Here is a 14,796-nt window from a genome sequence, read left to right on the forward strand (position 1 = left end):
AGTGTGATTGTTTTAAATGTTTACAATTTACACATACATATATTTGCTTTACACTTTCATTGCCATAATACTTTTATAATTGTTTGTTATTTTAGTGTCAATGTTGTAATAGAATGAAACGGAACACGCTAACTTAACCAACAACACTTTATTATTTCATTATTGTTAATATTCAAACTTTAATAATTCAATCAAATATCAATAATTTATTTATTTATATATTTTGATTTAATAATTAAATCGAATAATTATCTTCATTTTTATTGCGGTGAAATTGTAAAAAAAGAATTATCAAATCCATTTAAAAAAAAAAGTTTTAACTGCTTTTTAGTGTTCATTGTTGACATTTTTTTTTAATTTAAACATTTGTTTAAATAATAATTTAAGAATATATTGTAAGTACCTTTTTATTTTCCAATAGTAAATTTTTATTTATTTTTCTATTAAAATAATATTTTGAAATTTCAAAATATTGACCGTTACGTCATTATATTATATTTAAAAATATTTTTTATGATTTTAAGTAATATAGACTGAATCGCTTCGGATATATCATATTTCAAACGTAATTAGAATCTTTAGTAGTACATCGAAAAATAATTCACTTTAATTTTTTCTTTGCAAATTTCCTTTAGTTTATCCATGGTCTTTTACTTGACAAAATTTGGTAAATTATTATCGATTCAATTATATTCTAGATCAGATGCCTTAGTACAGAGAGATGGCATTGGCGAACCAATGCCACGAGTACCATTAATGGCTCGCGAAACAATATTTTGGGCACGCCACCGATCACAAAGTTCACTATAAAATATTATATTACAAACCACGAACATTGACGGCACGTCTATGGCCTCATTAAACATTTTTTTAGAAAAATGAATTTCTTTCTTGAATCCAATTGGTTCAAGTCATAGAGATAATACCATAGAAGTGCAAAGTCGCGGCCAAACGGTTGGTTAGAGAGAGACCAGATAAAGTAGGCGTGTATAGCTGTAGAGAGACAGATAAAACTTATACGTCTACAATTTCTGCCTCTCTCTATCTCTCTTCCTGCGGTCAAGAATTCACTTATTGCGTTTCCTATGTTTAAACAGCTCTGTGGTATTATCTCTATGGTTCAAGTTCAGGTAAAAAACTGCTGAAAAAGTACTGAATGCACTCTATTTTTGTTTTATTTTTTTATTACTAGATGTCATGGCCAAGTTTGCCCATTTCCAATTAAGTTAGAAAAGTAATTTCTCCATATAAAAGTGTGAAAATTCTAAAATTTAAACAAATTTTCTTTGACATAATGTTTATTAAAATGATTTTTTGTACCGGAAATGTATTTAAAATCATGTCAAAAATCCAATTTATTGCATGGTGTTTTTTATTTACCTAACATGCAAATTATTATGCATCAAAAATATGTTTCTAAATAAACAAAATATATTTGCTGAATTTGTTTTGACAATCATAGTTTGTTCAAAAAATTTAACAAACTAATTTTGTTTACTAAACAAGTATTACTATTTTCTAAGTCAAATTTTTTTTTGTTACTAGAACAGTTTTATATGTACCAAATGCGTCAGTCATTTCATTAAATTAAACCTAATAATAAAAAAGTTTTCCATTTGTAGTCAACTTAGACATCCTGTATAAAAATTTTAAGAGCTTAAATTTAGGATTTTGAAATTATGTCAGCTCTATTGATTTTATGATTAAAATTTAGGTTTTTAATTTAAAAATTATCCTGTTTGAATGAAAATCACATCCATATACTTACGACAATTAGCGTTTTACACTTTCTCTTACATTTAAACAAGCAAATATTAAAGAAATCGCATATCTTTGCTAAATAAAAACATACCCAATAAAATAAATGTTACCGGTTTTTGAATTCTCGTATTACTTATAAAATTTTTTTGTACGGTTAATCAATTCCTATAAATTAGAATTAATTTTTCAAGGAATTTTTTTTATTATTCAACAAATACGTTACGTTTTAATGAATATGGAAAGTTTGACACTTAATATTTTGTAATGTTTATGTTATTACTTAAAAAGCAAATATTTTTTAATTGTATAGTTTTGAAATAAAAATTTTATTATTTGTTTAGATAAATCTTGCGCTTTAAAAAAGAAAATTATTAATTTATTACCTAAAAGCTAAGCTGAGAATATACATACAATTATTTTGATAAATAAAAGTTAGGCCGATAATATACATGCTACTTAGTCGCACGAAAGCTGGCAGGTACAAGTATTGCCATCTGGTATCCGAAATTGTAACTACTGAATTCGGGTCAACTTCTGATTTTAATTAGTACAAATTATTATCACCAATTGTCGATTTGAAACTTTCAGTTATCAATACTAACACAAGAAAAAGCATAAAAAAGTTAAAACACAAACTTTTTTATTTTTTTGAAATCGGTTTTTTAAAATAAAGTTTTTATAAAGTCTCAATATTAAAAATATTACATTGGATTACAAAATGTTTAGAAATTAGACTTAAAAACTAACCATGCGAAAGCTTATAGAATTCATTTATACGATTTCTAAAAACAATTCAAACACAAAGTGGTCTGTAAAAATTTTACACTAGTAAATTTAGAGTAATATCAATATTGAGTTTGATTTCAAGCTTAATTTTTTCATATTTTTGCTTACAGGGATTGAATGGTGATTTAAAAGATCGTGAAAGTTTATTAGCAGAATTACGTATTGCTGCTGAACCGTTACAAGCAACTTGTACACCAGAAGTATGTGCACGTGTTGAAGCAGCAGTAGCTGAAGTGACACAAGCATGGGAAGAGACACGTGATAATTTACAAACATTGTGTACACGTTATCAAAACGCTGTACGTTTATGGCAAAAGTATCGTGACGCAAGTGACGCTGTACGACAGTGGACTGAAGAACAAATGGGTTCTGTTGCCAATTTACAACCTGAAGAAGCGCTCAAGCAAGTTAAGGTAAGTCAAATTGTAAATGTTCTCTTTTACTCTTTACATAGCCTTATGGAATAATTTTGTTTTTTTAAAAGACGTGAAAGAAACACAATTAAGGTCATTACAAGTGAAATTTACTAAACTTTGAAAACCCCTAGCAAATTACTCGGGTACGGAACCCTAAACTCGCACTTGAAACATATCTAACAACTCTCTATATTAAATTACCTTCTTTCTTAGAGCCTTCTTCAAACTGAACCGATTTTGAGGATCATTGCCTATATTTTAGTTGTTCCGGATACGGAACCCTAAACTGGCACTTGAAACATAGCTAAGAACAATCTCCATTAAATTACAGACGAAACAAAAAAAATCAAAATCGGTTCATCCGTTTAGGCACTACAATGCCATAAACAGACAGACATACACATATAGCGGTGAAACTTATAACACCCTTTTTTTGGTTCAGGGGTTAAAAATAACAGATATTTTCATTGATTTCTTATGCAAAATTGGTCTTTTTATTTAAACACGAAATTATTGAGAACTTTTTCAAATTTGTTCATATATTTTTTGCTAATGTCTATTTAAAAAAGCACCCTGTATATATAAATATAGAAAGGTACTTCGTTCCCACCGAGTGTCCCACGACATTCCATTTACGTGTTTTTTTAATAGACTTATATGCACATTCTTTAACATATTATGTATGTATATTAAATTTGCACCCTGTTATGTGTTATGTACATACATTGTACTTATACGACCTACCTACGTAAGCAGAAAAGTATTGATATGACTTCAGTTATGTCTCATACTATATTTATCTATGTAAATATGTAATTTTAATTAGACGTATTAGATAAATAGATAAAGTAAACTTCTTATAACTGTTCCATACAACACATACATAAAGCATAAAAAAGTACAAACTTGACCTAGTTAAAATATGAAATATATTTACCAATAAAGGTATAATTTTAACACCATACGTGGAGAACAATATGTACCTACGTACTTAATACGTACGTACATATAAACGTGAATAATTACAACTGTTTATCTGTAATTAATTTGTGTAAATTTAATTGTTTATGCAACTTTTATAAGATATATTTATTATTATTGTTGTTCTATTATTATACGAGTAAGCAACTATCTCAGACGAGTCCATTTTTTAACGAGTTTGTTTAAAAAACAGATGACTTTTTTAACATGAACAATTAGCTCTGTAGCATAAGATGTTTCGAAAACGAAAAAAAGTAGTAAGAAATTTTTTGCGATATCACTATGTACACTCCTCTGTGTCACAAAAAAAGTGCTCGTGTTTTACTATTCTAAGTGATATAGCTATAATATTATATGTGAATTACATGTACTGTTATAGTAATATCACTTAGAATGTGTGAACGCAATACCGTATGGTTTCGATTATTTTGATTAGCTATAAAATTTTAAATATAGATGATTTGACCATTAAATGTATCGGAACATGAGCAACAGTTAGGGCCTATGAGCCGATGTGAGTATGGGTTTTAGTCCCATACTGACTGGTGATATCCACAATACTTCTAACGAATAGTACTATTTAACACTATAATGTCACTGAGTGACGAGCAGTGTGACAACAAACATAGCGTTTACACCTATACTGAATAGAATCGTGGTTCAATAATGCGTATTGCTAAATACAAAACACGAAGAGTTTACATACAATTTGAATCACTCACATAAAACAAAGAGGAGTTGGTTATGTCCTTGACCGGATATCTAGAGGACTCGGGATCGAGTCCCGGCTTCTGTGTAATTTTTTTTATATTTAAAAATGAATATTGTAAAAATAAACCTTAAAAAAACTTTAAATAGTAAAACAAAAAAAATATGAGTAATTAAAACCGCGATATTGTTATCGACTTTCATAATAAATTAATGTGTATTGACCAATGAAGACCATAACTCTATTTATATAAACAAAAAAAAAGTTCACATCAAGGTTAATTAATAAAAATGTTTCTTCAGTTCTAAGTGATTATTATAACGTTTATTTACGGTACCAGGTACCGCCGACAAACGTGAAACATACCGACAGTATGTGTGAAACGTAATTTATATATATATTAAATATTTTTCTCATTTTTAAGATAGTTCTACGTGGTGTTACATTTTTATATTTTTAATATTCCAATCAGATGATATTATCACCTTATTCACCTTAAATTAATTTTTTTTAACGATATTCGTGAAAGATTTCTCTTGCATGATTTTTTTTTGGGGATATCCTATAGTAAAATAGGTCAAGTGCGAGTCGGGCTCGCGCACGAAAGGCTCCGAACCACCACCGTACAAGATATAACACTAAATAGTTTTTAAAATTCGGCCCAGTGCATAGATCAATTTTTTTGTATTTAAAACACGAATTTTGACTACAATGTAGTTATCAGTATGAATTTGCTGATTTAGCTACTGACGATGGTTGTGTTGCAATCGAAATATCGATATTTATTGAAATATGAGCCTATTGCATATTTTTTAATTATATTAATCGCACCTCTCGCCTTGAGGCCGCCACTGCATAAGCAAATTTTCAGCTATTTTGTGCGATGCTAATTTAAAGTAACTTTTGTACCGATTAAAACATTATATGAATGTATAAATATGAAAGCATTTTTATTGTCATATGATTAATAATAAATTAATTGATTATAAATTATTCCCAGACTGTCATTTGAGACAAATAATCATTTAATTAATGTGTAATTGGTCAAAAAGGTTAAAATACTTTTTTTTTTAAATCACAAACGTTTAAAATTTTCCTTTTTAAAATATTACTAAATATTAACATATTATTTTTTCATACCCGGCCATTATAGGAATTTTTGCATAAATATTTTGGAAAAATCATAATTATACATATTTTGATATTATTTATTTACTCTATAACAAAGGAATTGAAAACTGCGTGTTAAAAATGTGTGGTTTATGTTTACAGTTCCGGAAACCATTATAACTTATATGATTAGAATATATTTATTCCACTTCCTGTTAAATTTCCAATACAATAATATTTTTAATAATTGAATTAAAAAAAAAATACATATTTTTGCAAGATATTTTTTAAATGAGTTATTTCTATAAAAAGAAGTTATTCCTATAACTTAACAACTGAGTATTATAATCGGTTCTGATTAAGTTATTTTTATGGAGGGTAGAGATAAGGCGAACCATCTCTGTATATAAAAAGTGTCCATCGAAAAGCAGCAAAGTTTCTCTAAAGAAACTTTTTTAATTAATTATGAATAAAAGTATTTAATTACATGAACAGAATCATTATTTGCAAATTTCAAAAGATAAAAACAATATTATTATAACTAGAAATTTAGATATCTTTAATACATTACTTAAATATGAGTCATATTTAAATTTACATAGTGACTTAAAATAACTCTAAAATGAAGTAAGAATTTAATGTAAAGAAAAAAAAGACCCCTTAGTTTAGATAAAAGGATTTTAATAAATAAGAGAAGTATTACTCGTACTGATTCTTTTAACTTTTATTCTTGTTTTTTGCACACAAAATAAACCTTTAGTAGAAGTTATTGTAATCGTGCTAGGGAGCAAAAAATTAAATCTCCTTCTCCTAAAATTTTGGGATGAAATTTAATTTCTCAAAAAAACATTCAGCCCCTTTACCCCCCAGTAATATTATAGTACCTAAAGGATGTTGTTACAAAGATCGGCTAATTAAGGAAAATGAAATAAACCGCTTTCTTTTTGCTGAAATTTGGTATAATTTTAATTTTTCTTGGAAAATGGTAGGGACCTAATAATTATAAAAAAGTTAAGTTATACTATTTACTAACCTACGCTTCACTTTTCATGTAGACCAACCGAGCATAGTTTTTTTAATTTATTTGAAATAACATCTATTAAAACTTTCTCGAATTACTCGTGAACTTTTAAGAAATCCTGAACATTAAGAAATATACAAGTCAAAATTTGATCCCAAAACATTCAGCTCAGACCAAAACAAAATATTTTCCCAAGTAAGGGACTATACAAAACGGAAATATAAGTTAGAGTGTAATCATTTGCAGTGTCTTTTACCTAACAAAAGAAATAACTAAAAACAAGTGAAAACAAACAATTGACTGAGTTAATTGTTGAAATACCATGCATAGTCAGTGTTGATTTCTTTATCACATTACACATACAAACATGTGACACATACATAACTGATAATCAAGTATAGTACATATTATAAAATTTCCGCCTACTTGGCGCCCTCACGGGTAAACAGTGATGTTTACGAAAAAATGTTTCAAACAAAAGTTGTTTCATTTTTGATATGGAACATTTTTTACATTAAAACTTTTGTTCTATCTCTAACGGTTTACAAGATGGGTCCTACGGACCCAAGACCCAATTGACCTATGATGCTCATTTACGAACTTGACCTCACTTTTTACGTCCTGAGTACGCTGTAAAAATTTCAGCTCGATATCTTTTTTCGTTTTTGAGTTATCGTGTCCACAGACGGACGGACGGACGGGCGGACAACCGGAAATGGACTAATTAGTTGATTTTATGAACACCTATGACAAAATTTTTTTCCTAGCATCATTATTTTTAAGCGTTACAAACTTGGGACTAAACTTAATATACTATGTATATTTCATATATACATGGTATAAAAAGATATTTGGCACTTAATGTTATAATTTTAATATTGAAATTAAAATATTTCAAATTGTTAACAAATTCTTGGCATTGAAAAATATAATGTTTCTTGGTTAAATAGAAAATCTTTATTTTGTATAATATTATCTTTATAGCTATAAGATCATGTCGAGACAAAGAGACGCTTATAAAAATTATTATTATAGAAATTATAAACGCATTTACCACTAGAATGCTTAGTTTAAATTGTTTATACTTCTATAGCATACATAATTTCTAGAAACGGTCGAATAGACGGGGAAATAGGTTTAGAAGAAAAGTAGAACGAAATTAAAATTTTTCAAAATTTAGCTTAGGCATTCGAATACCAAAGTCTGAAAATGAAAATTTGGAAACTGTTGATTAATACGGATAAATAGATTGTGTTTTTATCGAACAAGGTTACAAAAAAAAATATTATTTCCGTCCTAATTTTGAATTGTAACGTAAAATTAAAAATATAAACTAAAAATTTTCATTGACAAACTTAAACATAAATATTTTTTGATGTTTATTAGGAACTTGTTTCAAGATAAGAAAACTTTTATTTTTATTATGTTAACAAAAGGATTAGACAATTTTAATAAAACACGAGATATATTAAATTTTAACTTTTTTATTTTTACGAATTCAATTTCTTGTTTAAATTAAAATATAACATTATATAAAAGCTCCTTAATGATCAAAGAATTTACTAGCCAGTGATAGCTAGCGAAAAATTGACATCATAGATGAAAAGAATGGCTCAAAATTAGTGGGTTCCAAAAACAATTCCAATAAGATCGGATCAAATTTGCCTGTGTAATCAAAAAAATCAAATTTTTTAACTTTATGACGTCATCAAAATCCAAAAAATTTAATTTTGCTTTATCACATCCAAATTTTATCCAATTTTGATAAACCAAGTATGTAATCCTGTTAAATTTGGGTCATATTTTTCAAAAGTCTGATCAAAATTAACCTAGCTCTAATAGGTTTCAAGAATGTGCAGTTCTGGTCCCGGAATTAAGCACATAAATGATAATTAGCGAAAAACTGGCATTACAGCTGAAAAGAATGACCCAAAATTAGTGGGTTTCAAAAAAAAATTCCAATAAGATCGATTCAAATTTGCCTGTATTATCAAAAAAATCGAATTTTTTAACTTTGACTTGATGTTTTCCAACAAGTAAATAAACAAAAATTCACTTTTATTATTGTCACTAACCTAATAAATAATAAACGCCGTGTCTACTCACACGCTAACGCATGATTCTAATCATAAATAAAGAAAGGAATGTTGAACTTTACACTGAATCCTCAAAACTGTCTCCTTACTCGAAAGCTCAAGTTTTGAATCTGCCTCTGTTAAATGAACTAATTGCTGATCTTAATTTGATTTCCTTTACCTACACGTGTTTTCATAAATCTTTTCCAGCCATATAAAGTGCGGAGATTGCATACCTTCATTCTAACCACAAACTCATACTCACTCCGGGAGTTTGTACCAGTTCATTATCTAGTTCAGGACAAGTTAAGATGTCTGTGTATTTTTTGGGATCAACGAGATCTCCCATGTGCACGAAACTAAAATTTTTAGTAGTTTAGTGAGATATTAACAGCAACGAACTACAGCAGATTTTACGCTGAACAGTTGGCCCTGTATATTTCGAAACTAACTTCTAGAGTTTTGCGTTCGAGAGAATAATAATTATTACCACGCTAGCATGTAACTAAACACGATGAATAATAAATTACTTTATCAATAATTTTATAATTTAGGGTCAGTTTATGACCTACTTTAGTGTCATATATCACGTTTTAACCAACCACTAAGACGGCAAGGAATTTTCTATTGTAAAAAGAGTTGTTTTTTATTTCTTATATTCCTCACGTCGCGACGCAACACGAATAATAAATTGTTAATTTATATTTAAAAACTTCACAAATAATAAAATAACAGACAAAATAATTTCTAAAAATATACGCGAAAAATTTTGTTTCCTAAGGTCATTAACAAAAATGAGATAAAATAAATTTCGTAAACTCTAAAAATAGTGTTTAAAAAAAAACTAATTGCTACATAAGTCAAATTAACTGCGTCCTTCCCCCATTTAAATATGAAATATTTCTCCCACCAACGTACATAATACACACACAATTATTATTCCTGACGGTCTATGACCGTCGTCATACAGCATCTTCTTCCAGTACCAATCCCCTCCTATTCCAGGATCATGCAACGACGTATAACAGATCAATGTGTGAGACTAGACGACGGCGTCGTATTATTATTAAATAACGCATATAAATTTTTTAATATATTTTTACACATAAATAAAGGGACTAATTTTTTTTTATTAAGTGCGTTTTCAATTTAAAACAAACAATTTTGTACATGTTTTGTTGAAAAGTAATTTTTGAGTGATTACTTTTTATAGCCGGAACCATATGTGTACGTACATGTTGTGAATTTTGAAATATTTCAAATTGAATATAACAAATTATTATTTGTGCTATTTTTAAAGTCAGTTACTTGATTTAAGACATTTAAATAAAACGTGATATATTTATAATAACTATTGTGATATTTTTTAGTTTTGTTTTTGAGATTATTTATTTATTAAAAATGTGTACAGCCGAAGAATTGAAGGTAATTTGTACAAAATATTTACGTATTATTAATATATACGATTTTTAAAAGAAGCTAGTTATTATTGAATATCCATAAATATTTTTTTGTTATACTTATTTGAAAGCACGATTATCCCTTCCTATATTGATTTTCCGGCTTACTGATTATCTATTATTGTAACCGGCGTTATGTCAAAGTAACCGGTTTTGAATTTAAAACTAATAATATTCCCGATGTCATCCGAGGTGTAAACAATCAGAGCGAAGTTGTTTCTTTTCTTTTTCGTTTAAATTTTACTAAAGATTGTCCTGGCATAACATTACTAAATACATTCATTTTCAAATAAGGCTAGAGAAATGTTCTTTCTTTTTATTTATAGGCAATTTTATTACAGTTATGATATAGAAGTTACATAATGAACAAAGTTAAATCTTCATATTATATTTCTAACCTGTTTTTTTTTAAGCGGTACATTTTTAGACCGTGAGTCTATTTTTTTTAAATAAGGGTTGCCACCTCTCCAGAGACTCCCAAAATCGTGTAGTCTCTTGCGACTCCCGATATCGACATATACTCCATAGAGTTGAATAAATAAAGATATTTTTGGATTAATTGTTTCATATTTCGGTAGATTCGACAATTCTGACCAGATTTTATTTTAAATAACTTGAAGCATACTTAATTAAATATTTAATTATGGAAAAACTGAGTACACAAAACTTCAAAAATATCGAACAGTATTGTAATTCGATGGTATAATTAGATTAATTTAACAATCTCTCGATTTTTTTATTTATCTCCTAACTTCCCGGAACTTTAAGGTGCCAATCCTTTTTGAAAATGTGTATCTAATAGGCGCCAGATCCCAGATGTAAAGAAATATTTGAATGTTTATTGGTAATCTAACAATAACATGTGTTTCAAATCTGAAGATTATGTCTTATAATATTGACACGAAACAATATTAAACGATTTCATTCATTCTAATATAAAAAAATTGTTTAACTGTCGATAAAATTAAATGAACGTTACTTAATTAAGTAATAACTTCATGTAGTTCAATATTCGATAAATTAATTACAAACAAATGCTTTAATTACAAAAACATTTCAATTAGTATCAGTCAATTGAAATATACACTTTTATTGCTGCTTTTTGTTTATTTAAATTCTGAATTTGTAGATATTTGGGACTTTATTGACAATATTATAAAAACAATAAATTATTGAAGGTTAAATTACAATACAAAAAAAAATTCGTTTTCTTAAAATGTAGTTTTGTTTGTATAATAGATTCCATTGTATAATCATACAATACTTAAAAATATTATGAGTAGTTATGGAATAATAGTGACTCATTTTTTTATGGTAATACTTATCAGGAATACAAACGATGTAATTTATCTTAACGATCTTTTTGTTCAAAAATCAATATTAGGCGAGTGCATACTGAATAACATCTAAAAACCGATATAAGATTTTAATGTTGCATTCATGGAGGAATTCAACTCCAAAAAACCAAATATCTGTCAAAAGTAATATGTCAGTAGTGTTGCTTTTGCACCTTTTGCAAAATTTCCAATTTAGTGCGAATATGAAATTTATAAACACCCATTTACCTACCACAAAATTGAAAATTTTCAGTCGCCCTGAAAGAAAACGTCCCACTGACAATTTTCGTAGAAAAATATGATGATAAGTTAAGCCCTATAAATTTCAGAGATGTATTTATCAATGCTAGCGTTTCAAGATGAAATCTTTTTTCACGCGACATGAGTAGCTAGGGTGGCATCTATGGCACAGAACTCTCGGAGAACGAAAGATCAACCTTTCGTATTTTAGTACCCTTTTTTTTGAAAAGCTGATCACCTATATAGGGCACATCCCTGCCTGTTTTCTATTTCATCATATAGCCATATATTAATACCGTTAAAAATGATTTATAAACATTAGTCTTACGAAATATAACTTCATATTCATTATAGCATCAAATTATCGACCTAGATAAAATGGATTTTAAAAAGCTGTAAGAAAGAAATATTTGATATTACCTTAAAATCATAATTTGGACATACCTAAAAGTGATGACGCAAATAAAGAAATAATAGAGCGTTGTTCTTTCTTGAATAGAACCAAAAAAATGAACTTTCCCAACAAAAGTTATGATATCTAAGTTGATTTTGATATATTTATTACAAAAATAATTTATTATATCAAAAAACATTATAAGATATGTATGTTTGTTTGTTATGATGAGAGTTGGAGTTATAAAGAATGAAAGTGATTAAAATAATTTAATATTATGGTGGTATTATGACGGTATGGTTATGGTTTGCGTGATATCATTATTTCAATGTTAGAGGGTAGCTAACTCGTAATTCCTATGTTGTTATATAGTATGTGCTATGTATAACAATTTATGTAAAAAAGTCTTTTACTATTTTAAGGATGTATGAGCGTGTATGATCAAGTAATACGGTAGTTGCCAGATGTCGAATTTGAAAAATGTAAAACTAGACGTGATACCATGACAAAATTTGAAACTGAAATTAAAATAGATTCAAAAACGAAGAAACTATATAAGCATTCAAAGATTGTTGACCATCTCCTTTTAGCAAAACAAAATGTTATATGAAAACCAAGACAGATATTGAATATATATAAAATTCATCATCAAAGTTGAAAATAAGATAAAAATAATTTCTACCCTAAATCTAGCCTGCTTGTACATCCCTTATATGGATGAAGACACTTGGTTTTTTTTTGTTTTCTATTTCCAAAAAGTTTTCATTCGTTCCAAGTGAAAATTATCAAAAACTTTCAAAATATGTCGTTTTTTGAGATTTCTCCATTAGAGAAATGTATTTTATTAACCCCCGAACCAAAAAAAGGGTTGTTATAAGTTTGACAGCTATGTGAGTCTGCCTCTCTGTATGTCTGTGTGTCACTGCCTGTGGTATCGTAGCGTAGGGCCTAAAGGGAGGAACCGATTTGGATTTTTTTTTATTTCATTCGATAGATAATTTAATGGAGAGTGTTCTTAGCTATATTTCAAGTTCGAGATTAGGGTTCCGTACCCGGAACAACCGAAAAATTCGCGATGATCTTCTAAATCGCCTCAGTTTGGAAAATGCTTTAAGGAAAAACGTAATTTAATGGAGAGTGTTCTTAGATATGGGATTGTCAGAAATTCCTGTTCATGTTTCTTCATTCTTTAAATCATTTATTATAAAAATATTATTTAAACATATGTTACTCCGGAACACTTTGTACATTGTACATCTACATATCTAGTGGCAAAACAAAACCACATTTGATTATATGTTAAAAAAGTTTTAAATTAATATTGACTTGCAAAAAAAGGATAGAAATACGAGAAAATTATACAAAACTAAATACATATATCTTTATTCTTTACTCACAAAAACATAATTAAATGATTTTAATTGGGTTTGAGGTTGTAGAATTGTTTTATATCTAATGCAGCGGAGGTTTTTTCTGACAATACGTATTAAACAGGAAAAATTTTCATTCAAATCCTTATAAATATTCTCATATATACTCTTTGTAAAATACATATTTCATTTTTTAAGATTCCGTATCCCTGGTCGTTAAAACTAGGCTCGTAATCATCACAGTTGGAGTAACTTAATAGTTTTTCTGGCAATCCTGTTTTTGCTGCAGTTCAATTGGCTATTTGCTGTCCCAAAACTCAAGCATGCTTAGTGGGCACTAATGTTTGAGTTTAGTGGACGTCAGTTTCATAGCTTAGTCGTAGCCAATATTGGATGTATAAGAAAAAGTAATATATTCTTATTCATATTCTTATACATCTTCTTGAATCATAGGCGATTCTATCAAAATCATAGAGATAATACCATTTAGCTGTTTAGACAGAGAAAACGCTATAAGTGAATTTTTGACCTCAGTGAGAGAGGTAGGAAGAGACAGAAATTACAGGCGTATAAGAGAGACGAAGACAGCTATAGGCGCCTACTTTATCTGTCTCTCTTTACTGCATACAATTGCAGCTTTATGATACTATCTCTATGGACAAAACCGATTACTGGCTGTTACTAGAACATTCTAATACAAATTATACAATCCTCGAGTAAAAAAATCTAATGTACGGACATTTCGCAGACTGTCACTTCAAGCCTCCATTACTGTCCCCATTTTATTCGAGCCTTAGAATTCTATTATTTCGCTACCTGATCCAGCTCACTTTATTATGCTGTTGTCTATTTTAATGCAGTAACCTTTTAATCCCCTGACTTTTTGTATAGCTAATTCACTGCTGTTAATATCATAGTTCAGAACCCTTGATATGGGAGTCAAACTCATACTGAACTAATTATTATGATTCTCTATTTGTAAAGTTGAAATATATAAATGAATTCGTGATTTTAATTTGATTTTAATATTGATTCTTATATATTATTTTCAATTCAATGAAGTATTGTTCGCGGTCACCAGTGCCAAGGTTAAAATCTGCGTGAATTTTTTAGTTAAATTTATTGTTTTATAAATT

At 28.3% G+C, this 14,796-nt stretch overlaps 1 protein-coding gene across 1 annotated transcript in view; it reads left to right on the forward strand.

Moving 5' to 3' along the window:
* The window catches only part of LOC123295846 (titin-like), a 54,272-nt gene that overhangs the window by 30,875 nt on the left and 8,601 nt on the right, over positions 1–14,796 (forward strand). The window contains exon 10 of the mRNA XM_044877308.1: positions 2,658–2,960. Within this exon, the coding sequence (XP_044733243.1) occupies positions 2,658–2,960 (303 nt within the window). The remainder of the gene's footprint in view (positions 1–2,657; positions 2,961–14,796) is intronic.

This window comes from Chrysoperla carnea, chromosome 3 (assembly GCF_905475395.1).
Source record: "Chrysoperla carnea chromosome 3, inChrCarn1.1, whole genome shotgun sequence".
In the NCBI taxonomy this organism is placed as follows: Eukaryota; Metazoa; Arthropoda; class Insecta; order Neuroptera; family Chrysopidae; genus Chrysoperla; species Chrysoperla carnea.